This window comes from Nymphalis io, chromosome 2 (assembly GCF_905147045.1).
Source record: "Nymphalis io chromosome 2, ilAglIoxx1.1, whole genome shotgun sequence".
NCBI lineage: Eukaryota > Metazoa > Arthropoda > Insecta > Lepidoptera > Nymphalidae > Nymphalis > Nymphalis io.
Window position 1 is genome coordinate 5,826,899 of NC_065889.1, and position 25,928 is coordinate 5,852,826.

The following is a 25,928-nucleotide window of genomic DNA, read 5'->3' on the forward strand; positions in this document are numbered from 1 at the left end:
TTGTTACACGGAAATCTTTTAATATCACTCTACAATAAAATATTACTCGTTCACAAATTGTACAAAATTGTATTTTCTACATTAATCTTGCGAATTTTCCGTTTCAGAGACGAAAAGAAAGACGGGGGCGGCAAGCCGGCTAATTCGATATCATTGTGGGTAAAACGTCGGAACGAATCCCGTAGCTTTGGCTGACAAGACCTGCTTACACCGAAAGTTACGAGTATGCTTTGAATTTATTAAGCAATATTATTGGAATTATATTTGGAATTATAAGGAATATATAATGATGCATTAAAGATATAATTATTCTTTAATTTTTATGTGTTATATGTGTTATAAAATTAACATAAATAAAATACGACTGACGACGTATGAATTATTTTACATTTCCTCGTTGATTATGTGAATAGCATATTGCGTTGCAGAGCTCTGGAGAAGGTTAAAAGTAAAAGGAAATATTTCCACTCCCGTGCCTCTGGAAGCACGTGAAGCTGTTGGTCTGCACCGGAACTTTTTCCGGTCGTGTCGAATTAGCCGTACTCTCGGATTTTGAGAGGGAGAAATAACTATTGCACTTTTGTTTACATACTCTTGTGTACTATAATATAAGCTGCGCAATTTGCGAGAAAATCTCCTTGAGAAAGGCCACCGTGGCAGAATTGGCTAGGAGAACATAATTGTAAAATTAGTTAATTGTTGTCTTATTAAACATATATTTGTTAAAACACATGACTCTCTAACTTTAAAATATTTTTGAATGAAATACTTTAAGCTTCCAAAATTGAATAACTTTCACTATACTTGCATATATAAAGATTTGACTTGAAAGAATGGAAAAAAACTCATTAAACACAGTTATAATCATGCGAGTTCGTTTAATTGCAGATTTACGAGGGTAACATTGTTTTCACACAAAATGTTCATTTTCGGTTTAATCTATTCCGTTTCAGTCAGAGAGAGACAAATGGTCTGGTAATATGCGGAAAATGCCGCTTCACGCAACATTGCATCTGCAATGTTGTATGGCTCGCGTTCTCGATTGTGGGTATATGAAATTCAGATTAATAGTGTACATGGTCCATTTATTAAATACAGAGATATGGTTTGTCTTACAATTTACATATGTTTATGTAAGCAAGACTAAATAGACTATTACGTTTTCTGCGTATTAATAATAACAATAATTAAAATTTACATTAACATATATATGTATATACAATACCCTTTTACTTTTCACATTCTAATATTAATATTAATTTAACGATACTGTATTTACATTTCAGTACTCATTTTTTCCAGTTTTTGATCAAACAACTCTTGAAATTATAATTTAGTTATACTTAAGAAATCTGCTTTATTCAATAATTATTTAAATCAAAACATCAATGACGATTAAAGTATAAAATTGTGTATCTTTAATATAGCAGCAAATATTTATCATTTTATGAATCTTTAAATTAACGGTATTCTGTAAAACATTTGCTTAAAATTCAATTTCAAGAAGTTCAACGAAAGAGACAAGGCCAGAAAAGCCACCTGGGGGCGCATTTAGATTGAAATTTTCATTTTCTTTTTAAAAACACCGCCTTACGCCCCTTTCACCCTCCATAGCAGATTTACATGCGAAATTTCTACTTTTCTATGTTCTGAAATGTTTTATAAGATAAACTGTTTCCGCTTCGAAAACATGAAATGTAGCATGCATTTAATATGGTGTCTAATATTTGCATAGATTTTCCATATGCATGAATACTATCATACCGCTGAGTACTTCTATTATCAATATTTAAATTATTCATGTTTTATATTTGTTTATTTTTTTATTAGATATTTTATAACATACACGGTTAGGAGATGTGAAGTGTGATATATCAAGTAGTCGCAACAAAATGTCCGCTGGGCCAAGGCCTGCTTTGGTTTTGAATAAGGTGGGGAGTTTATTTCCCCACAATTCCGATTAATGGATACACCTGTGGCAGGTTTTTCGGCCCACCAACAACGACATGAATTATAAATACAAATTAATGTCATGCAAACTTTGTGTAGTTTGCCCGACTTTGAACCTGCAATCATCGTTAAACATTCACGTGTCCTATAAATTGGGCTATCTTGGCTGTTTACAAATAGATAATATATAAATATATTTCAGTAGCATACTAAATTGAAATATATACATATATAATTAATTTACGTAGGTATAAAAACAGTTAAAAGTTCACATTTTTAATTAAAAATATTATAAACTGTATTAAGTCTATATAGAATTTATCCTCTGTTTTAGAAGAGCACTGTCGCCTGAAATGCAAGTTTGTACGTAACTCGGGGACAGTAGGTTTAATTTGTAACCTTATTAGTATTGGTAAAGTAATGGTATTAGTTTATTGTAAAAATATACATATTTTGCAATTTTGCCTAATTAGAATTATTGCTTATTTTATACGTACGCATGTATATGAGGACAGTTACAGTTTCCGATTCGTTTCTAATTATCTTTGAGTCTATCATATTGCAGTTATCTTGTCACTTATATAAAATTAATGAATACTATTCACCTCAATTGTCGTCTTCCCAGAGGCTTGCCATTTCATGAGATGTTCACCCTTGAGAGACCAGCCGGGGGCATAGCTTATCAGACCCCCCGCGGCCCCCGCTTTGTTTCCCGTAGCTACGTCACTGCTTTCAGCTTTTTTCTTAGGGCTCGTCTGAAGCCGGAAAAAATTGCGTCCGTGAATCTTACAACTCTTAGAGGGTGAGAAGAAAAATGAACTTTTTTTGGGCGATTTTTCTTGCTCGTCGTTTGATTTAGATGTACTCGCTTCTTCGGGCGCATCTTTGATATCAGCTAATGCTTCACTGTGGGTGCTGGAACTAGGTTTTGGTCCCGAAGTTTCATCGGCGACGAATAGTAAAGTGCGTTGTACGAAAGGTGTCGCTTTATTGTAGAATTCATACGGTTCTGGTACTCTGAAGCTGGCTGGTATGGTAGTGCGATGCGATTTCGATAATCTTCGCTCCATGTATTTTCTTGCCATGCCATACACATACAACAATAAAATTTCACTAGTTACTTAATCACTGTACGCTATAAACTAAATTGTTTTTAAACGTTAGTAAAAAAAAAACAATCGGAATATAAAAGTTATATAAGCTACTTGGTTAAACATACTTACATAAGAAATAATATGTTTCTATAAAATATGAAGGATTATTATAATTAAACATGATTATATAATACAGATATATAAGGCAAGGTATTTTATATAACTTTCAGTAATATTGTTTGAGAAGTGAAAGCCTTATGGGTTGCAATTTTCACGCGGAGGCCGATCGATCGCTGTGCGTGGGTAAACATTGTACCCTAACCTTATTCGCACAAATTTATAATCACCTTTCTCAACATCCTTATCACCAGACGATAAAGGTCAATTTAGGGGATATATTTGTCAGTTTATCGTTGTAAAACTCTTTCGGCAAGTAGGCAGTAGGTACAAACACTCCTTACATACAGAATAGCACTCGTCAAGAACTGCTTATGGAACAAGTATTGTTACATTATTTTCAGACTTTTGACGTAAGTGTTATAAGTCTGAAAATATCAATACGTTTGATTTGATAGAAAAACAGTTTTAAAATTGTTTCATTTACGAATATCTAGTAAAGATAGATAATAATAATAATATTGTATTGTAAAGGGTATTAAAGTGAATTTAAATTTCAGTTAAATCGGTTGGTTGAGTCTGTTTTAAAATTCATTTGCAAACGTTTTTTATATACTACTCATTAAAAAATAAATATACACATTAAACTGTAATATAGAAGACGTACTTTTTGTGATGATAAATACGAATGATAATTAAATGACGTCAAGCTTTTGCTATTTTAGGTTCAAAATAAATAGTAAGACGTTGCTTGTAAAAATTGAGCTATTCATTTAATATATATTTACAGAAATGCGTTATAATTACAAAATATGACGAAAATTTCAACACACGTTTAAATAAAATGGTTTTCCGTATCGTACTCAATCGACAAATTAATTTTAATTATTTAAGATTTTTTTATAATGGATTTATATTTACTTTCCTGAACGCTTATAATATAAATAATATAAAATATTTTAATTGTTTGATGATGATTTGTATGTGATTTCAAGCGGTCAGTCGTTCTCACCCTTGTGTTATTGTCATCATAAACAGAATGGGAGCCGTGTGATAAACTTTCGGTCCTGTTTTGTATGAGCAGCAATATAGAATTTATATTGGTCGGTTTATTATTTGTTTTCAGTAGGCCTTTTATGAAGGATGAGTACAATCCTTCATAAATTTTATAGGAATCAGTATAATGATTTAAATTAAACATATACAACATCATCATTATTTCTAGAATAAAATAAGCGGAGGGAAAATAATTAAAGAACAATATTATTATTTTTAATTTTTATTTGTTTATACATGCTACTAGTGAAAATCCTTGAAATAAGAATGATAAAACTCTGCATGGTGATAAAGTACTAACTAAAGTCATGATACTATTGCTGTTATTGTTTCCAGCTTCCGTCCGCGGCATAAACCACATGTGAGAGAAGAGGAGCAGGTGTTAGGTAGCCTGTCTTAAATCAGGATATAAGCTGTTTTCCATTCGTCTATTTTCGCATGATTGAGTAAAAACATATATTTCATATTTATAATATTACTATGATTGGCCGCAAAAACTCATTCGATGCAGAATACAATAAATAATATATATATATATATATATATATTTCATTTTTAAACTATCTAAATTACCTACCAGAGCTACTTACTAAGTTTACTTCTCCCTTTGGGATTGAGGTAAGTGTGATTAAATTTCAACATAATTAAAAAAATAATTACGTAAATGTTGGCGATGTAAGATTTATCCGAGTATCAGAAATAGAAACAAATTCAGGTAGGTAATATCAACGAAGTCATTTGATCCGTTATTCCCAGTCGAATTCTTCCCCTTGCCTTTGTAAATAGCTTTCCGATCAGGGGGGCCTTATTACATTTCGATGACATGACGAATTGGAGATGACATATAGGGGCCCTGTACAATTGACCACAACTTGAGATGAAAGAAAAATTTCATTCATCTTGTGGTCCTTTAGTTTAGTTAAGATTTTGTATTTTAAATATTTATATTTAATATTAACTAAAGTGTATAAGTAGATATGTAACCATTAACATGAATTGGAAACGAATACAGATATAAGCCTCAAACCTCCTCCTCAAGAGAAGAGAAAGCTTAAACCCATCAGTGGAAAATTTACATGTTGTTAATTTTTCTTTTAACTTTTTACATATAATAAAGTGTTAAATAGGGAATTAGATTTTGGTTTTTACGTCAGTCTTTGATTAAATGTATTTCCTTTATTAAGATCATTGAAAGTTTACATATAAATTAATAAGTAATGTATATAATATGATTCTAAAGCATACTATTTATAGCTTGCGTTATTTGTATCCATTACCACTTGACGTCTTAACCCTTTCTGAGTATTTCAATCCGTATTTTACAATCAATCGGGCATGCACTGTTTAGGATCTAGTGATCTTTCTCTGTCAGTGTAGTTCAACGAACCTATTTGTACGTTTGTGGATGTCAACAAAAAAAGACGTAATGGCTCCACAACTACCGCTTCAGAAATAGACATACACCCCAAAGAAGCGCGAACTTGACAACGAAGCCGTGTGTTATATTTACCATCTCATTGTAGTCAGAAATAAACAGGAAATATACTTGCATTGAAATGCCTTTGATGGTTCACTAAATAAGAATGACATTCCAAACATTCGAATTAAAATCGTTTGTTTGGAATATCTTGCATTTAAATTCAAATTCTTTCACTCAAATGTTCTTTTACAAGTTCTTTTAAGTCAAACGTTACTTTTGCTTTTCTGTAACATTTAATTTTATTAGCGACTTAGTAACAAAAAATATAGTTCTATATTAAACTAGAAAAAAAATTAAAACACATATGTCGAATAATATATTTGTCGTTGTTTCTTTTATTTCATTTATTTTGGGCAAGTTATTTAAGTCTAACTTTAATGGATTTTGGACTCTTTGTAATTGGCATTATGTGTATCTACCTAAGACTAAGATTGTTTATCTTTAAAATCAAATGATATATAACACTGATAGAGAGGTTATTAAATGTTTTCTAATTTACTACTTTAAGCAAATACGTCTATATGAGTTTCTATCATTTGTTTTGTAGCCAAACAGTAATATTTTATATTTATGTGTTATTGTAAGCTAATTTAATTACCTGCACGAGGATTGAATTAATTAATGAAATTACAGCATTCACAGGTATATAATATATACAGAATAGTTTATGGCTCCAATCAGCGCCAATGTTAATGAATATCTGCTTATGAGCGGAGGTGACCACTAAACTATAAGTGGCCTAGATATATACATACTACAAAAGCGCAAATCAAATTAATAAACAAATAAATTAATCTATTCTATCCACTAGGTCATCATGTCTATATTGCGTATGTCTGAATGTATCTATGTATATATGTCTGAATATTAAGAATATATACTACGTTCACTATTTGGTTCTTCGTATTATTAAACTTTTACTGAGTTTAAGTTGGATATTGTAATATGTAGAAATATATTACGTGTTATAATAACTTTCAAAAATAACATATTATACGAAATAACGGTAACCCGCGTAGTGACACGGCAACTTTAATTAAGATGTCGCGTCAAGAACCGAATTATGTTCCACACGACCCAAGGGAACCCCTTTTGCTTCCAAATAACTGTCATATATTTATACTTAACTATACCATTTTAGTTTCTATCGCGCACGTAATAAGTACTACGATTGAATAATATATATATATTTGTCAGTAGCTTGAAGCAATGCGGTAGGTTTGGTCCAATATGAGTTATTGTCATATCTGACTGGGTAAGTAGGATAAACATAATTTAAGTAGGATTTATTAAGCAAGTCATTCGAATATAAACAAATAACAGGCTCTAAGGCGGAAGTTCCTAAATAGTTATAGATTATCCGGCAAACTTATTGAAAATTTAATAATTGTTTAAATAACTATTAAAAGTACATACATAGCATAGGTATTTTATGTATTTAAGATATTTATTTAAATATTTTGTTTTTATTTAACGCTATTGAATTTTATTTTTAAAGTTAATTTTTACTGTTCTACTGAGAAGATCCGGCTAGTAACTTACTTACTTGTAGTTACTGTTGTCCTTAATATAAATTACATTAACATAAGTATGCATCTGTGAATGTGCCGATAATCGTAGAACTTAGATTGTAAGGATGAATGACTTTGAATTAACAATTCGATATTTAAATACGTATGAAGTGTTCGTCTACAATTACTCCAATTTAAATCTTAAATTATGCACGCATGTCAAGCATTACTACGAATCAACACCTCGTTAAAATGCAAATGGCCGCCCTTTGCTGGACTCAGGGCAATTACCTGATTATTTAGCACAAAGTACAGGATCAGCTAGCCGGCTTAATATGACGCGTGAAATGCGGTAAGGGTTCAGCAGATTTATACCAATGTATTTTAATTTTAGTAACCTAGCCTCAACAGGTAAGCGTATTAATTTCAAGATAACTTGAATGATGTAATAGCATTAAGGACTTTAAGAATAGTCGTAAACGCGATCATTAAAACAATATGTATAACGTTGGCATTATCAGAAGTATGGCGTCAGTCATTTAAACTTATATGACCTGTTCTTATCTGTTTGTAAATCTTGCAAGTCGCAACTGAAATTTAAGCAGCATCAATACCACCGATTTAAATAAAATTTTGCACATTTGTGTTACTGGTGATGATACAATCTATTGTATTAAATTTTGTAATTTGTTCGAAAACACTGAATTAAAAATGGTTTTATTATATTAATGTAATGACGTAGCGTAAAAATGTATACTCTATAATTTAATATTCATTTAAATAAAAATATTAAATATATATATCACGATTTATAAGATTACGTTATGTAATCAATCTTATTGACAACTGATATTATTTTGCACGACACTAATCTTATGTTAAATATATATTAGCATTAAAACTATTACTATTCATTTGGCGTAACGGTCATGGTCGCCCAAGAAGTACAATTCTATGATACTTCATCTATATTCCTAAGCCTTATTTTAGTGTGTGGAAACTGTTGAATATATTATATAGCAGATATATATGTATCCACAAATGTGATTAAATAGATACCATCAAAAACATAAATGTGAAATAAGAGCCAAGTTCAATATTATGATATATACCTTGGTTGTTGACTTCAACGACAAAAGAAGTAAGATCTAAATGGGTGCCAAGTTCAATGGTCAGTTCTGAAATTTATTTATAACAACATTACTGAAATGTATTTATAACAACTTAAAATATAATTTCTTCTTATAACTTAGGATAATATATTGAATTCTAAGGTATGCCTTGGGTTGTTCTCATATACGAATTCTCTTATAGCCTAATTTTTATAGAAGATAACTTTTGAGACGATGTACTTAAGTGAAAAATTCCAAGCAAGATGCAAATACGCAGTGTATTTTTTACTTTAATACTTATTTTATTTATACGTCTGTTGCTTCTGAAGCGATAACATTGGAATTTTTTTTATTCTTTATTCATTGAACATGAATTGCATTTACAAACACATTGAAAAAGATTAAATCAATACGAAATAAATTTTTGCATCAAATCAAATTAATTCAAAATCCTCAAATTAGAAACTTAGAACCAATGTTTCTCATTACCCTGATCTTAGAAGAACTGGCGAAAGATGTGTGAATCAGCTAAGTATTTTAACATTTATAAAAAAAGCATTCTAATATAAATTCTTGTGATGAATATTACATTCTGTAATATATTCCTAAATTGTTCGTAATATGAAATCATTTACATAATCTCTATCAAACGAATACGATCCGTGTAGGGAATAATTAGGAATAATTAATTAACCCAAGGGTCACAGTAGAGCACACTAATTTATAAAAAGAAATACGAATAATAAGTTATTAATTGTGACGACCCATCAATCTTATCCAACGATTACCGATTTAATCCCGGATCTTTGAATTTCCATGCGCTTAATTTGTATATAATTCATCACGTGCTTGACTATAAAGGAAAACATTGGGACGAAATCTGTATGTGTCGGATAAAAATTCTGGCACACGTTTTTTCACCAAGACAAATATTCAGAAACCTTCTCATTAAAATGAGAAGAGGAGGAGGCCTTGAACTAACAGTGGGACATTTACAATCTGGATTAATTATTTAAAATATTTATTTCGACTGGTTTGAATCCAAATTAGCACAACACGTTATAAAGACCTATTTTTAATTTTAATTATGTACACACCTACTACCAATGTATTGTTTACCAGTTTAATTATTATTTCCTTTTGTTTACACTCGTAACGACATTACTTTTTTATAATTAGGTTAATATATATTACACACTTAATATTATATTACTTTCACAAGATTACTAATATTACAGGAACGACGAACTACATTCATAATAATTTCTTTAAATTTGTAAACATTTCTCGTGTAAGTGACTGTATTGTCTTTTCTAAAAACTGATATGTACTATTAATGAAATGTAATGGAATTTTGCAATTTAAATTTCAAACTCATCTTGATTTAATAATTACAACGTAATAATTAATACTACTAATTAATGCGAGTTAAAAGAACACCACACTTTTAAACATAAGCAATTTTGTGTTTAAAAGTAATTTTTCACTCCTGAGTTCATAAGGGTTTATTTGACAAATATGTTTTGGCGATCCGGAAACTTTAGAGCGATTAATCTTTGTTTAATGTAAATTACTTATACGGGCTATACCAAAATACCATCGAACCGTACGTAAGTACAATATTTCATAATTGAATATGTAAGGTCCTAATGACTTGTTGTCTTGTGTTTATAGTTTATGAACATACAACTAACATACGTTTGCTTATTTCTCTTAATAAAGTTTATTTTAGTTTAACGACGCCTATACTAATATATACTTATAATTTCATCTTTTCGTTAAACCAACGTGATTTTTTAATAGCTGTACATTTCTTTTACTATATTATTCTTAATATATTTTGGATGTGAAGGTTTAATATACACACATTTTTTTTAATTATGAATTCGTTCAGGTATAGTTAGATAAAATCACGAAAGACGTGATAATGTAAGCATTTAGAAAGGAGTTAATGCTATTAAATTAATAAATAAAATGATATTGTTCGTAATTCGGTGCGGGCTCGCGTGTTCTGAGGATTAAAAGGGAACGCGGGGATTAATCGCTCTGACGTCATGTTCCTGATGGAGAAATGCCTTTTCGGATATACGCATGCTTGTTAAGACCTCACATTAAGTTGAGAAATTGTATTGTGTACGCAAAACGTTCGAATACGTTTATATAATTGTATATAATCAGGGAATTTATAGTAAATTTACGAGTTTTCGGTCTCGTAAGAAACACTCGCGTAATTTATACTTCTCCGAAAATTTTATTAAATCTTTATTTCTTTTAAACCTAGCGGTAATTTACAAATATACATTATTACTTAAATGTATTATGATTTTTTTATATAATTGCATTGCTTGATGATAGTTCGGTCTGTATATTTGGAGTATGTTATAAGACTCTGATGTGTTCACGAACACATAAGTTATTTTAGTGACGAATTGATGCAATCACTCATATACATTTATTGTGTTTCGTAAACCATGATATATACTAATGTTATCGAAACCATGATATATACTAATGTTATCATTGTGAAAGTAACTATATTCGTTTGTTTGTTACCTCATTACTACTAAGCTACTAAACCGTTTGTAATAAAATTAAATTGAGGTAATATGGGATCTGTATAAAAAATAAGCTAGGCATATATAATTTATATGCCCGGAATATATAAAGAAAAGATAGTGCGGACAGAATCGCTGGGATCAGCCAATACTTTGGTATATTTCACAAACAGATAACATGATATGACAGGTTTATAAAATGAGCAATAAGCAAACGCGGAAACCAAACAAATACAATAAAATGAAACCAGGCGCCTCCGGGTGAGAAACTTCAACCACATAAAACATTTCTCCCTTTTGGGAAAGAACGAAATTTATCCGCAAAATTAGTCATTTTCGAATGAACTTCGTAACAAACGTGAATTTTAACTTACAGGGGGAGCGATATAAACTTGAGAACTTTGTTTTGTTTATGAACATCGCAACACGGGTCGGCTGAAATATTTTCACTCAAAATAAACTATAGCGTAATTCTAAGTATACATTTTCAAAACAATCGATTAACCAATCAGCCAAAGATTGATAAATCGATATCCTCAAATATATAATAGCTATACATATAATAAAACAAAAGGTATCATAATACAATTTAATATTTATAATAAACATTACAATATATTTATATAAATATATATTTACAAAATAAACAAATATAATATATATTATAAATAAAATACACATAATATAAATATTATAAATATAAAAAAATCGTTAAAAAAAATATAATAAAACACTTAGTTAAAAAAAACTCAATAATAACGTTATTTTAAGTCTTCAAAACACATCACTAAATGTTATACTCGATAGTCGATATGTGTTGCACTAATCTTAGCGAACGTTAACGGATTTTTTACGAATCGTCCAAGTTGCAATGTACGACGTAAACTGTTCCCGCCTAAACGCGGAGGCTTCGTGGCGGGCGGGCGTACGTCGGACGTACAACACGCGACTGCACGGGGCGGATCGATGGCGCCCTCTCCCGCGGGGATGCAGATGCATGTTCGAATTACTAGATGTGACTAGTGAACAAAATAGATATATATTGGCCCGTTTCGAGATTACCATTTTTATAAGGTAATATTTATTTTTGGTATTATTTTCGTATGTTTTTGAAATAATTTAAATTAGGTATTTATTTATAAAAATCGTAAACAGCAGGACATTCAAATTTCAGGATTACGTTCAATCAATTAAAATAAAAATCTAAAATAACAATCAGTCCGGATTTGTTGTAAAATAATTTTATTTTCGAACAACGTTTAGTGTCTTATCTTATTTCAAATATTAAATGAACGCTTATCGTTATATAAATTTTCTCAACTAAATATCAACGATATGTTTTAAAACCTCTGCCTTAATCCACGATAAAATTTGCTCCGAATCTATCAATCAGCTAGTGTATTCAGTATCTGAACCAGGAAAACAAATTGAATAACTCACGGAAGATCCACTGCTTCGAATTCGAAGAACGACGGGCCATCTATTCCCACTGTCCCTTTGAAAACTGTATTGAGTTACGAAAACTTGAGATGGGGGATTCTGACAATGTTTTCTTTTATACTAACTCCAATATATTTCCTTGATTTATTTTCAGTTCCAATATTAATTATTATTTCTAAAAATGTGCTACAATAAAAATAAATCAACGTAATATTTCTAGTAAAGTAACAATAATAATATCTTAAATTCATAATTAAACCGTTGCGAATCAATTCAACCGCAAACTTTGTTTAAAATTCAATCCTTTGCTACTAAACTATTTCATACAAGCCGTCCACGTAGCGCATTTGTACGTGAGATTGCTTAGAACGTTAGAAGCGACAAGTGCCAGGGAACTATGAATATATATTGCAATTATTTTCATTAAAAAAGACTTTTATAATTACTTACGACTTTTTTACACATATTTTAATATACAATAGATTTAAATTTCGTTTTTGTAAATATAAACATTTATCTATAAGCAAGATATTCCTTAATTCAACAACTGTAGTATGTGAAGCTTACTATAGTATGTGTAGTATTTGAAGCTTAACACGCTACGCACAAACTAAGCACCTTTCAGGAGTGGAGATAATAGTAATATGAAATACCTATAATCCTTACTTAAGTTAAGGAAGCTTGATGATAACACGCTACTTTGCTGCTCATGCAGTATTTCTCACGACTTGTCTTCCCGTCAAGCATTAGATAATTAAGCAAGTAGAACATCAATGATACTAGTCTAGTTTCAAACCCCTTTACTTGAGACCAACGTATATTATATATTCACAAGGCAATTTTAAGCATCATAAAAAATAATTCTGCCATTTCTACTAAACTCATAATTCTGCTCGGAGAGTAACATCGCAGCGTCACTCTAAAAAGTCTTTGAATAAAACCTCAAAGGACTGTTCAGTTCAGCGTTACGTGAGATTTTTGAGAGATATTTTTACTTCAATCGTGAACCTAACATGTGTTTTGTAAGCTCCAACGAATGGGTGAATTTAAGCGACTTAAGAACCTTATCCCAAATGTAGCATTGTAAGTGTTTGTGTATATAAATATTTGACTGCCTCGTTGGTCTAGTGGCTAGATTTAAGCCTGCAGATACCGAAATAAACATAATACCTTGAACCCATCCTGTTCAAGGTTTTCAGTTTTTTAGTCAAAAATTCTTAGAAACAGCCCAGAGTCTGGAAATTGAAAGTTTACACTCCCGTGCCTCGAAAAGTTCGTAAAGCCGTTGGTCTTGCGCCTGAACTCTCTTCGTTCGAGATTGTCGTCCCATTGGATTATAGGAGTGAGGGAATAGAGAGTGTATCTGTACTTACGCAGACACTGACACGCAGACCTGCACAGTTGACTAAGCTTCCTTGAAATTGTGACTGAAATCGGTCATCATAATGATCAAATATATGCATGGGTACATGGCAAATGTACTATACATTTGCCTGATCTTCTTAATATATGAAACTATATTTATTTCACTTCGTGTTATTTAATTGGTAAATAGTGTTATATAATTTCGAACGTGTTGATTGGTTGAAAGCATATTACTAAGTGTGTAAACATGACAAGACAAAATCCTGCAATGTTAAGACTAGAATTCTTATAGTTTGGCTTTATTCTAATTGCTTCAACCTCATTTTGAATAGTCAAAATTGAACAATTCTATTTAATGTTATGTATGCATCGTGACTGAATTCCAACCGAATCTGCCGCAGTGGTCAATGTCAACGAGACATCTGCGCAGGAGATATAAGTTTACAAGTTTCTGCGTAACAACAGTTACACAGTTTTCTTTTACTTCGTTCTCATAATGCAATATGACGACGACTTGTGTGATTAATGCAAACTTCCAAATAACTGCTATCGAGAATTTCTCAAACAAAAATTCAATAAAGCCGTTTATATTTATTTTATATCTTTTTTTATTTATGATAATTTGCCGGGCTGGCATTGGCTCTCTCTCGTTGTTTACACCACCAACCTTGTAAACTAAGAAGTTATGTTACTTGTAACTGTAATTAAACTGGCTAACTCACCCTGCAAACCGGAACACAACAATTCCTAGTAGTGCTGTTTAGCTGTAGAATAAGTAACTTGTTACAAAGCTATACCACCAAGCATAAGTTGTGTGGAAATGAAAATGTTACTCTTATCTGGTAATAGCGAAACTTTTTTTGTTATTTTGTTATTATTTGGGAAACAATTGAAACAAACAATACTATTGAAAAGTAATGAAATCTTATATACTTGTATATGCAATTATATATGACAATTAAGTTTGCACTAATATTTTAGTCTCGTTGCGACATTACCGCTTTTTAATGTATTGACATTTTCAGTAAATGAACATTCCATCCAAAATAATAACAGTCTAAAATCATATTTAATGTAAAAGTTTTTGATATTAAATAGTAATTCTTGGTACTCAAGACAAGCACACTGTCCTCTAAACTGAAAGAGACGCATCATTTGAGTGATTGAGCCAATTTTAGACGAGCTGTACGGAAGGGACGACTAGAATAGCACGATGATACTAATTATCGCCCCCGTCATCCGTCAGGAGGGATCTAGATAAATTCCATGGCGATTCATTTGAAAAATTACATCATTAACGCCTATAACGCTTGTTATTTGAGTATTGCCTTTTGATTGGTGGGGTAATAAATATATGATAATTTAATTTTAGAATACATTTCATAATTAACTTTGATATTTAAAAACAAGTTAGAAAGTTTCTTACGAGAAATTACTATTAATGTATTATTAAAAGAATATATTTGTCAAATTGAATATGTATATATTTTTTTAAATCTATTATTAACCTGAATTAACAGTCTCGCTTCAGACAGCCATAATTCAAGGGAGAGAATAATTTACGGCTAGTTGTATAAACAACTAAAATATACCCGACCGGATATAAACATTTACTGTCCCTAAAATCTATGAAATGTAAGCTTGATGTATTTAAAGCCATTAATCAGTCTTAATTACTACCGGTTCGTTTTAATTGAAATGTTTTATCTTATTACTATACTACATCATCCATACTTGTGTGAAGAAATTCGTTACTTAAGAATTCCTTCTCTATCTTCACTCAGTAAGTGTACCTGTAAGTGATATCTAACGACATTTCTTCAGAATGTGCCGTACAATGTTAATTTTTGTGTTATAGTACTAATATTGTATAACTGGATAGTTTGTTTGTGTAAACTAAATTATTACTTCGTTAATATCGGGATCTACAATCCAATATGAAAAAAGCGTTAGCGTGGGCATTTATCAAGCAATGTTATAGACGTCAACGTCTAACTAAGACCCACGATTGTGGAACATTAACGTTCTTTGCTGGTGAAATAGAGCAGCTACTTATAAACACAAAACAACAAATTTTCAATTGAATAAAAAGGCTTGGTAATATATAGAAGATCGACGTAGCTAAAACTTTAATTAATCCATAATTCATTCATAACATCGAGCACAAACATAAGAATAAGAAGTTGTTTAATTGCAGAATCTCTGCTATGTTGTTTACAAATACACTTAAGAAAACATATTGTATTCAACAGTATCAGGAAGTGAATGTTCCTATACACCATCCTGAGAACAATTATTAGTAAGTCGAAAGCGCTTAATTTTAATGTAGCCTTGTTGGATTTCACTAAAAATAGAGACGCTACCGCTTTTAGCCCCAGAACAATCAGTTTTCATTTCATGTGTTTTCCTTTCGGGAGCCGAGATGGCTCAGAAGCTAGGATATGTTAAACTTAACCTAAGATTGAGTTTAAGCCTGAAAAAGCTTATTTGTTGTCCTTAATTTTATATATTTATAATATATCATCTCGTACTCAGCAGTTAAGAAATTCTGTTAGATGTGTATGATAAGTTCCAAACCTTCTCCTTAAGAAGCCAATGAAGAGAAGGCTCCTCACAGGCTTTATTAAATTTACATTCATTATTATTTTTTTTAACTAAATACATTATACATTTTTTTCGAAATAAATGTTACAATTTTCAATTTCATAAGCCCCATTTTTTAGGATAAAACTAATGTATAATACTATACATAATGAATCTTGAAATACTAATACATAATGAATCTTGAAAAACAGCGAATGCTTTAAAAATTTTACTATCTAGCAAGTAGTAGTTACCGGAAGAGCGGCTTCATATATCAATCGAGATGTCTATAAATATTCCCTCTCCGGAACCACACGTGGAAATCTTGGCATATGTCACTATGATAAAAACTTATTAATGTGTGTATGTATTGACGTATTTATATTGCATATCGATCAATTTCGTAAATAAAATTAAAATCGTAATAAAAAATTAGGTTAGTTAACTAAGCAGGACATCAGTAACAGCCCGTGTATGTTCCACTACTGTGCTAAGGCCTCCTCTCCTTTTTTGAGAAAAGGTTTAACTTATTCCACCACGCTACTTCAATGCAGGTCGGTGGAATACACATGTGGCAGAATTTCAGTGAAATTAGACACATTCTGGTTTCCTCGCGATGTTTTCCTTCACCATCAAGCACGATGAATTATAAACACAAATTAAGCACATGAAAATACAATGGTGTTTGCCTGGACTTGAACCCACGACCATCGGTTAAGATTCACGCGGTTAAACCATTAGACCATCTGCCATGGCATGCCAAATCTGACAGGATCGGAGGAAGAGGACCGTGCTTAACGAGGCACCGTCTAATTTCGAAACATAGAAAAATCCAATAACGCTTTATCAGTCTGACTTGTTATTTAAACTAGAAACCTAGGAAGCTAGCCCTTTAAGATAACAAATAAAGAAACAAAGGATATAACCAAATTGTATTGGGATGCATTACGACTTCAATCTATTGTACAAATTAGGTCCGGTTACTTTATTCGAGTAACGTAAAGTAGATATAAATTTGCGGGGCAGGGTTTTAAAACATCCAGGTCAGGTCGTCTTATATTAAAAAAAATATAAAGATCTTTCTACACTTCTGGTGACCTAAGAGCTGGCGCTTATTTAGCCCAAAGGCTTGAGTCTAGCGGCGCAGAGAAGCAATAGTACCAGCGTCTTGGGTACAATGCCACAGGACAATCTTTTAGATGGCGTGTTTTTTCTATAAATTTCTAATGCGTATTTTGTTTTATTTTTTATTTTAATTTTTATATATATATATATTATAAAAATGACTTTTCATATAGTTAAAAATATAAACCTATATCATTTTTGTTAAATGTAAAAAATTAACGATTCGGTATGTTTACCATTAGTAGAATTATCTAGGAGGCAAAATTCAAAAGCGTGTTTATAAAAATCCTATCGTAAGTTTCGAAGTGACATCTTTGTGATGTATAGAAAGAACATTGACAATTCGGAACTCAAATACGATCGGTTAATGATGTACAAATTCAGTAAATATCGAATATTTACTGAATTCATTACAAAGCAGATATGCGTCGTTGACTTATTTCTTTCTATAACAAACAATTAAAAAAAGTATAGACGAGAAAAGATTTTATATACTATGTATATTAACATATATATTTTTTAACTTTTTTCGATAACGAATACCGTGAAAGAAGGTTGTAATGAAACTCAAATGCTTACATCCACGCCTCAATATTTAGCTTTAGTAATTCTATAAAGATATCTAGAGGTAGAGCAGCATTACCATTTCAGAGTCTTAGGCATTAATGAGACATTGTATAGCAAGCTGTGACGCTTAATTGCTGTACATATGAATTATATACGTATATACGGATAAGCTTAATTAGAATTTCAAATTCTAACTACGCTGATACGATGCTTACAAATATCACATGATATTTTTAAAATAAAATGTTTTATAAGAGTTATATAGCGAGTATTTCTAAAGATTAATAAAGTATGAGATCGTCCCCTATACGAATACGCAAAGTAAACCCAATACATTATTAACTACCACCTGATATCAAACGCCTTTTCCTCTCACCTTTGACATTGATTTATTTTACTGAGTAATGAAATATTTTTTTCAGACGATATGCTTAAAATATTTTATTATTTTCTATAGTGAGATGTCTCTGAGCGGAAAAAACTAAAGCCGTGTTTTCTACGAAATACATTATAAAAAATTTAAGGATGACATCCTTCATGGTGGCAAATATCATCATTTTATTTGACTTTTTTTCGTTAAATGTTTCACTGGTTATACTGGAAGAAACGATGTCGTACGTTTTAGATATGTAGATGTAATGTTCCAACTATTCTTATACGAAAAAGATAACTTTATCTGTATTATTATTTAAGGTTGAAGAATTTTATTTGCGCTAATCTACTAGTCCGATTTAATAAATTCATTTGCGTGTGAAACCGCGCGGTGTAGCGAGTGAGGAATAATTAAGAAAACAGGTAAAGGTTTATCATAAAAATGTCATTACTTTTAATATATATAAAATGTTTTTAAATAACGTCGAAACTTATTCAGCCTATGTGGTTTATATAGAGGGGACTCTTAATAACAAAATGAATGCACCCTCGTTCAATCGCGTAATAGGCTCTTAGGGTCCAAGATTTAGCCGGAAGACAGCTTGATATAACCATAGAGTATTAAACGAGTAGTATGATAAATACATTTTTAATAAAATTGTTCATATATTATAATTCATTTGGAAGTTTTTACAGTATAAAATTTAAATAAATTACCTGATGGTAAGTGGTCATCACCGCCCGTAGATTGCATTTGTGCAGTGCACCACCTACTTTGAGAACTTAGATGTTATGTCCCTTGTGCTTGTTATATGTATGCAGTTTTCCTCACGACGTTTTAACTTAACCGCTGAGCTCGACATGAGTAAAAAATGCAGTGGGGATTGCCCCATTTTTGCCTACGATCGTCGGAAAATTGACGTGTTCTGTGCACTGGTTCTATTTATTATGTATATGTAAATGAATTAATTTTATTCTTTAAGTTAGAATTCTTAGTGTTAACAAGTTCAACTCACAACCAAATTCACTTTATTCATTCAATAACGTTTAACAAAACATAAATTTGAAAAGTTTTTTAGCATTAAAATCAAATTGATTTTACTTTTAAAATTATTTTACGTTTAAATAAATTAAGGCAACATCATTTACATCCGTGCCATAATTAACGACACGAATACGATAAACTATTCACAAAACCTATAATTATCACACAAATTACTGTATTAACAATCGCTTATACGTTATTTGCGGGAAAATTTCGTCCTGGAATTAATTGTATTATTATTTTGGTCCTAATTTGTAAGCCACAAATTGCTAGATATGTATTGGCATGGCATCTATAATAAATAATAATTTAAAATTGTTTTAAGAATTTAATTTTACATAAATATTATTTTATTATCTATAAATAAATTATGGGGCCGAGATGGCCCTGTGGTAAGAACGCGTGAATCTTAACCGATGATCGTGGGTTCAAACCCGGGCAAGCACCACTGAATTTTCATGTGCTTAATTTGTGATTATAATTCATCTCGTGCTTTACGGTGAAGGAAAACATCGTGAGGAAACCTGCATGTGTATAATTTCACTGAAGTTCTGCCACATGTGAATTCTACCAACCCGCATTGGAGCATCGTGGTGGAATAAGCTCCAAACCTTCTCCTCAAAAAGAGGAGAGGAGGCCTTTAGCCCAGCAGTGGGACATTCACAGGCTGTTACGGTACGGTAAATAAATTATTAAATGTATAATTATTTTTTATAGACACTGGACCAAAATCACACCTGATAGTAAGGAGATTTGTAATTTTAGATGGAGCGCTCTTGCATAGAATATGCCTATTCAATCCTGCTTATAGATACCTGATTTATATTGTTAAATAAACACAGATAAACAAAGATTTTTTACTAAAATTTTAAAAACATGTTTTAATAACAATATAACAGTATTTATGTAATTTTGTTATTTCATTCTACGCAAAATGATTAATTATGATTTAATTATTAGTCACCTTGAACTAATGTTAATATAAATCAGATAATTATTGTACTTAAGTTTGATTAATTATTTTAAAATCGCTGGTATGGCAACTACTCGATTTAAGAAAACTTGTTTTTTAAAAATGTAACGTCGCTAACGCCATCTTTCTCTCAATTGTAGACGCATTATTCGCGATAAGATAAAAGTACTAATTATAAGCAGTAAAATAAATGCTTTAGAATAAAACGTTCATAATATTCCTTACAATTGCTTATTTTCTTATATAAACTAAAATAATTTTATGCAAAAGCATATTTTCATGTCTTTTTCAAACTTAAAAAATATATTTTCAAATAGAATTTTACTTTCCGTTTTACCGGTAACAAGTCCAGCGATGATTCAATTATGTTCGGAGTTTGTGGACGGTCTAGTAAAACTCGGTTAAGGATAACGCTCTCGGCACTCTGGGTGATTTCTCTTTAAAGATTCAAAATTATATTTCAGTACTTTATTTCAAGATTTTCAGTAAACTAAGTGAAGTGTTATTATCATTGTAAAATTAACTTAACAAGCTAATTAAAATGCTATACAAATATGTTATATGTAGCAAAATATATATAAAAGCTTTGTAGATGAATCAAAGGTTTTATATATGTTGATATAATAATAATAATAATAATGTCCTCCAGACCGATTTCGGCCAATCTCAAGAGAGATTAGCCAACTACGCAGGAGATATTATAGTGCACAAGTGTGTGCGCAAACACAGGTGCACTCTTTATTCCCTAACTATCATAATCCGATGGGACGGCAATCCGACACGACTTACGTGCTTTTGAGAATTTTCTGACAGAAAAACCGGATAACTTTTTATTAGTCCGACCTGGGAATTGAACCCAGGACCTCCGAGTCTGCGGCCTTACATCCAGCCACTAGACCAACGAGGCAGTCCTGTTTGCTTGCATGTTTTTATTACTATGTACTTCATATATAATATTATTATATAATATTATTATATAATATTTAATGTTATTAAATGACAAATTAAATACATTAATAAAGCCTAGAAATAAAATGTTATTGATCTTTCTGTGTAAGAAGATGGGTCTTAAGTTTTAGCAATAGTTCCTTTTTTACTGAGTCTGGGACAAGGGCTCTAGCTTGAGGAGTTACTCTTGTTAGTAACATATCGAATGTGACATTGCTGCCTTCATTTTCTTTAACTACACCTCGGCAGAGCATTCTTACTTGATCCCTCCATCTACATTCAATTAAACGACGCCTTAGTAGTTCTTTAAACCTTTCCCGGTCTCCGCTGAGTATTAAGCGTTGGTGAGCTATAGTACTGTTTACAGTCATATTTACTTACAATTTTGGCAGACTGCACTTCTGAACTAAGTTTTGTGGTACGATTTTGCCCCGAAAAATGACTAGAAAATTATTTTTAAATTTATTTTCATTATATGTAGCATAATTTACAGTTAATGTTAAACAAACAACAGAACCAATTTAATGTTATAAAGTACATATTTTCATTATAGATTATGTAAGTATTTTTTCAAGCAATTAATACTTGATTTCAAAATATATTTAAAAAAATGGTATATCAAATATTTTAAACGGTAAATAAAATACCAATACAAGAAAAGTTATAATATTAAGAGTGGACTTAAAGTTTGTTTCAAAGCACATGTTTTAATTCCCAATCAGTTACAAGGCCGTAAATAATAATCGGGTTATGGGTTCGGTGCGTGAGTGGCGTAGCAAATTAACAACGCAGTATGAGTTTCTGATTAGAAGCAACGTCACAGGCATAATGCTCGTATTCTTTGTACAAATGCCCCGATTATTCATTTATTTATTGACGTAAAACTGCTTTTAGCATGTAAACTAAATATTTAGTTCAAAAGGTCATAGACAATATTTTGATATGTAACGTTTCTTGTTTATCTATGAAAGGCTGATGATAGGCTATATCACCTCGCCCATAGACATGGGGTCAGTAATAAATATTAACTACACCCTTAATATTTCGGTTTCGGTGGCCCGGAATTCTTATTTCACCGTCCGGGGATGCTATTAACATATAGTATATAAAACAGTAATTGCTGTTTCTGAAATTATACTCCGAACCGGTTAATTTTCATACATAGTTCAGATGAAAAAATTGTAATATGATACATTAAAGCAACTAAGAGCCGCCCTAAAAATCCTTGTAATGTATTTTATAAACACATATTAAGCTATGTGCATATATATGTTTTTGTCAGCAAATATTTTCTAGTTTCCACATAATGTAGATATAGCTTTTAATTATTTTTTAATATATAACTAATAAAACTTAGTTAGTTTAACTAAATTATTTATATAATTATTTTATTAGTCTATATTTAAAAAAAATATTGTATATACTATAGCGTTATTATATAACAAAACTATTCTTCTTTTTTTTTACTTTTATATTTTTCCTTGTGAGTTTGCAAAGACATTTATTATTATTTTTAATTAATTTTATGACATTCAACAGCTGGATTCATAGTAAACCTTTTTTCAAGTGACATAAAATGTCTTTCAGTAATAAAGTTTTAGTTTATATTTGAGTAAGAGTTATTCGTTTTAATTCCCTCGTCTCAATCAGTAACAAGTCTGCAGCCAGTAATTAGGTTACAATCCCCGCGCGTGAGCGGCGTAACAACAGCGCTGGGTTAGTCAGTAACCCCCTTTTTTATTAAAATACTGGTAATAATTACATTAAATATATTCACGCTGTATGCAAACGATTTTTTTTTAAATGCATCAATTGCCTTTATTTATAGGAATATGTGAAGTGATCATTGCAAATATATATAAAATTATTATTAGTATATATAAGTACCTGTATCTAATATATAATCACTAAACGTCACTTGATTAAAGAATAAATACATAGTTTGTAAAAACAAAGAATAAGGAATAATAGTAACAACATATATATATATATATATATATATATATATATATATATATATATATATATAGAATATATATATATATATATTTATATAATACTTTAGTTCTATATTTATTTGTTAATAACAAATTTCAAGAATTAATATTTATTAAGGCATTGTAAAAGCAATATAAACAACTAAGCAGCGCGCTAAAACACCGCTTTCTTACTTCAAAGTAGTATTAATTCAATAAATTTCTCCTAAAACCTCGCTTTACTTCAGTACTGTAACATTTCCCCTAAATGTAAAGAGCTCTCAAAAGGTTCTACTTGGACTCAAGATCTTTGAAGGGATTGTTTAACAGCATTAATATTAAACCTGATTCATGTATCTATAGTTATGGCTTATACCTACAGCTTAACAATACGAACAATAAGTTGTTAAGTTATATGTACAACATTTACTTGCATAGAACGATTTTTAACCAAAATAATTGTGTATGTATATTTAAGTTCTGCAAATGCTACTTATTATTTTTAAAGTTATACTATAAATACAAGCCCACCATGTCATAACTTGCTCATGCGAAATTTACGTCTGAATTTCATTAAAAAGGAAGTCCCGATTTTAATAAGTACGATAGGTTAAGAAAGAAAAGGGCATAACTAAGTTTGAAGATTTCTTCCTTTTATAAAAAAGTACAAACAGGCATGTGGATCACCGGTAATACCTCAGTAACAGTAACAGCCTGTAAATGTCCCACTGCTGGGCTAAGGCCTCATCTCCCTTTTTTTTTTTTTTTTTTGAGGAGAAGGTTTGGAGCTTATTCCACCACGCTGCTCCAGTGCGGGTTGGTGGAATACACATGTGGCAGAATTTCAATGAAATTAGGCACATGCAGGTTTCCTCACGATGTTTTCCTTCACCGTAAAGCACGAGATGAATTATAATTACAAATTAAGCACATGAAAAGTCAGTGGTGCTTGCCCGGGCTTGAACCCACGATCATCGGTTAAGATTCACGCGTTCTTACCACTGGGCCATCTCGGCTATAATAATACTGAGGTAAGGTAGGTAAGGTAATACCTCACACTACATGAACTGTAAGAAATATTAATAATTTCTTACGTTTACGTTCGTTTTCGGTTGTATATTGTGTTGTTATTTTCGGTATGTAACTTTAAATGTTCATGCAAACACTGTAACATTTGTTTCTCACGTGGAAATGAAACATTTCAGTGCTCACTTCTAAGTAAAAGCCTTTACGCGTTAGTGCGAGGGTCCTTAAGAGGTCCTCCTAAGCTTGGCGTGTCAAGTGTTTGCTCCTAGCGCTTACACTACTTGTGAAATGGATTCATTTGAAATGTCAATAAGTTTAAAAATAATTTGTTTTGGAATATAAAATTATTTGTCATATCTTTACTAATGTTATAAATGCGAAATGAACACTGTGTGTCTGTTACACTTTTACGGCTAAGCCGTTTAAACCATAAGGAAGAAAATAGGCTACACATTTTACCTAAAACCTGCCCTAACAAGCGGGCGAAGCCTTGATTTATATGATGACTAATTAGTTTATATAATCTTGATGAGTCCGATCCAAGACGACGTTGTTAAACCGCTGTTGTTCACGTTTACATAAATTGTAATATTATTAAGTACACAATAATAATATAATTATTATTTTGTCTACGTTGTTGTAACGATTTAAAAAATTATAGATAATTCTAGACTATTCATAGAAGAATTGAATAACATTTCATAATAATAATATTTTTAAAATTAAATAAGGTAAGTAACACAACTCAACCAATCGCAGTTTACTGCTGGATAGAGCAGTCTCTCAAATTGCATCAACGCCTGGAAACATTCGTTGTCGTGGTTCGCCGCCTTCCGCTTCCATTCGGGCACAAATTATTTAAGTCATCGGTCCGCTTAACCCTATGCTGCGTTTGCTTATCCGTCGTCTATGGTTGAGGTGTTTTCTCCCAAGCCATGGGTACCACGTCAGCAACCCAGGAGTTACAGATTGAGACTAGTCTCACCTCGCCTGAGGAGAGTTCTACCGAACGTAGGGCCGCGGATGCGTTATGTCAAAACGATCTTGTAACTGTAAGAGATTGACCATAGCAGTTGTTTTAGTGGGTAAGAATCACACATACCCTGGATTAAACACATGAAAAGTCAATGCTCAGATTTTAACCTGAGTGTTGTTCGGTTATTTTGTTTATAATTCATCTCGTACTTGGCGGTGAAGGAAAACATCGTGAGGAAACCTGTATGTGTCTAATTTCACTAAAATTCCGCCAGCTCATGTGTTCCCCTCCTCTTACAACCCGGGTTCCTTCAAACGAGGCGTGAAGAGGCATCTTGCGGGCCGGCAAGGCGGGGACGGCGAGTACAGAACATTCTTCCCGACTGTACTGGCCGTCGTCGCGTTTGGACTCTACTACCACTTACCATCAGGTGGAGTAGTCATTTACCATCCCGGCGCATATAAAAAAAAATATGTGTATTCTATCCACATTGGAGCAGCGTAGTGGAATAAGCTCCAGACCTTCTCCTCAAAAGGGAGAGGAGGCCTTAGCCTAGCAGTGGGACATTAACAAGCTGTTACTGTTGTTCGGTTGTATATGTGTTTAAATAACCAAATATAAACTACTTTCATCGCAGCTATATGATACGTTATAAGA

General features: G+C 31.4%; 1 protein-coding gene across 2 annotated transcripts in view; it reads right to left on the bottom strand.

Moving 5' to 3' along the window:
- LOC126778988 (protein sickie) overlaps nt 1-25,928 on the bottom strand; it is a 225,298-nt gene that overhangs the window by 195,819 nt on the left and 3,551 nt on the right. Inside the window, exon 1 of one of the 2 annotated variants that reach the window (XM_050502747.1) lies at nt 2,556-2,655. The exons of the other annotated variant lie outside the window; for it this stretch is intronic. Within the exon in view, the coding sequence (XP_050358704.1) occupies nt 2,556-2,591 (36 nt within the window). The 5' untranslated portion in view covers nt 2,592-2,655. Of the gene's footprint in view, nt 1-2,555; nt 2,656-25,928 lie in introns of those variants that run through there. 2 annotated transcript variants of the gene reach the window in all.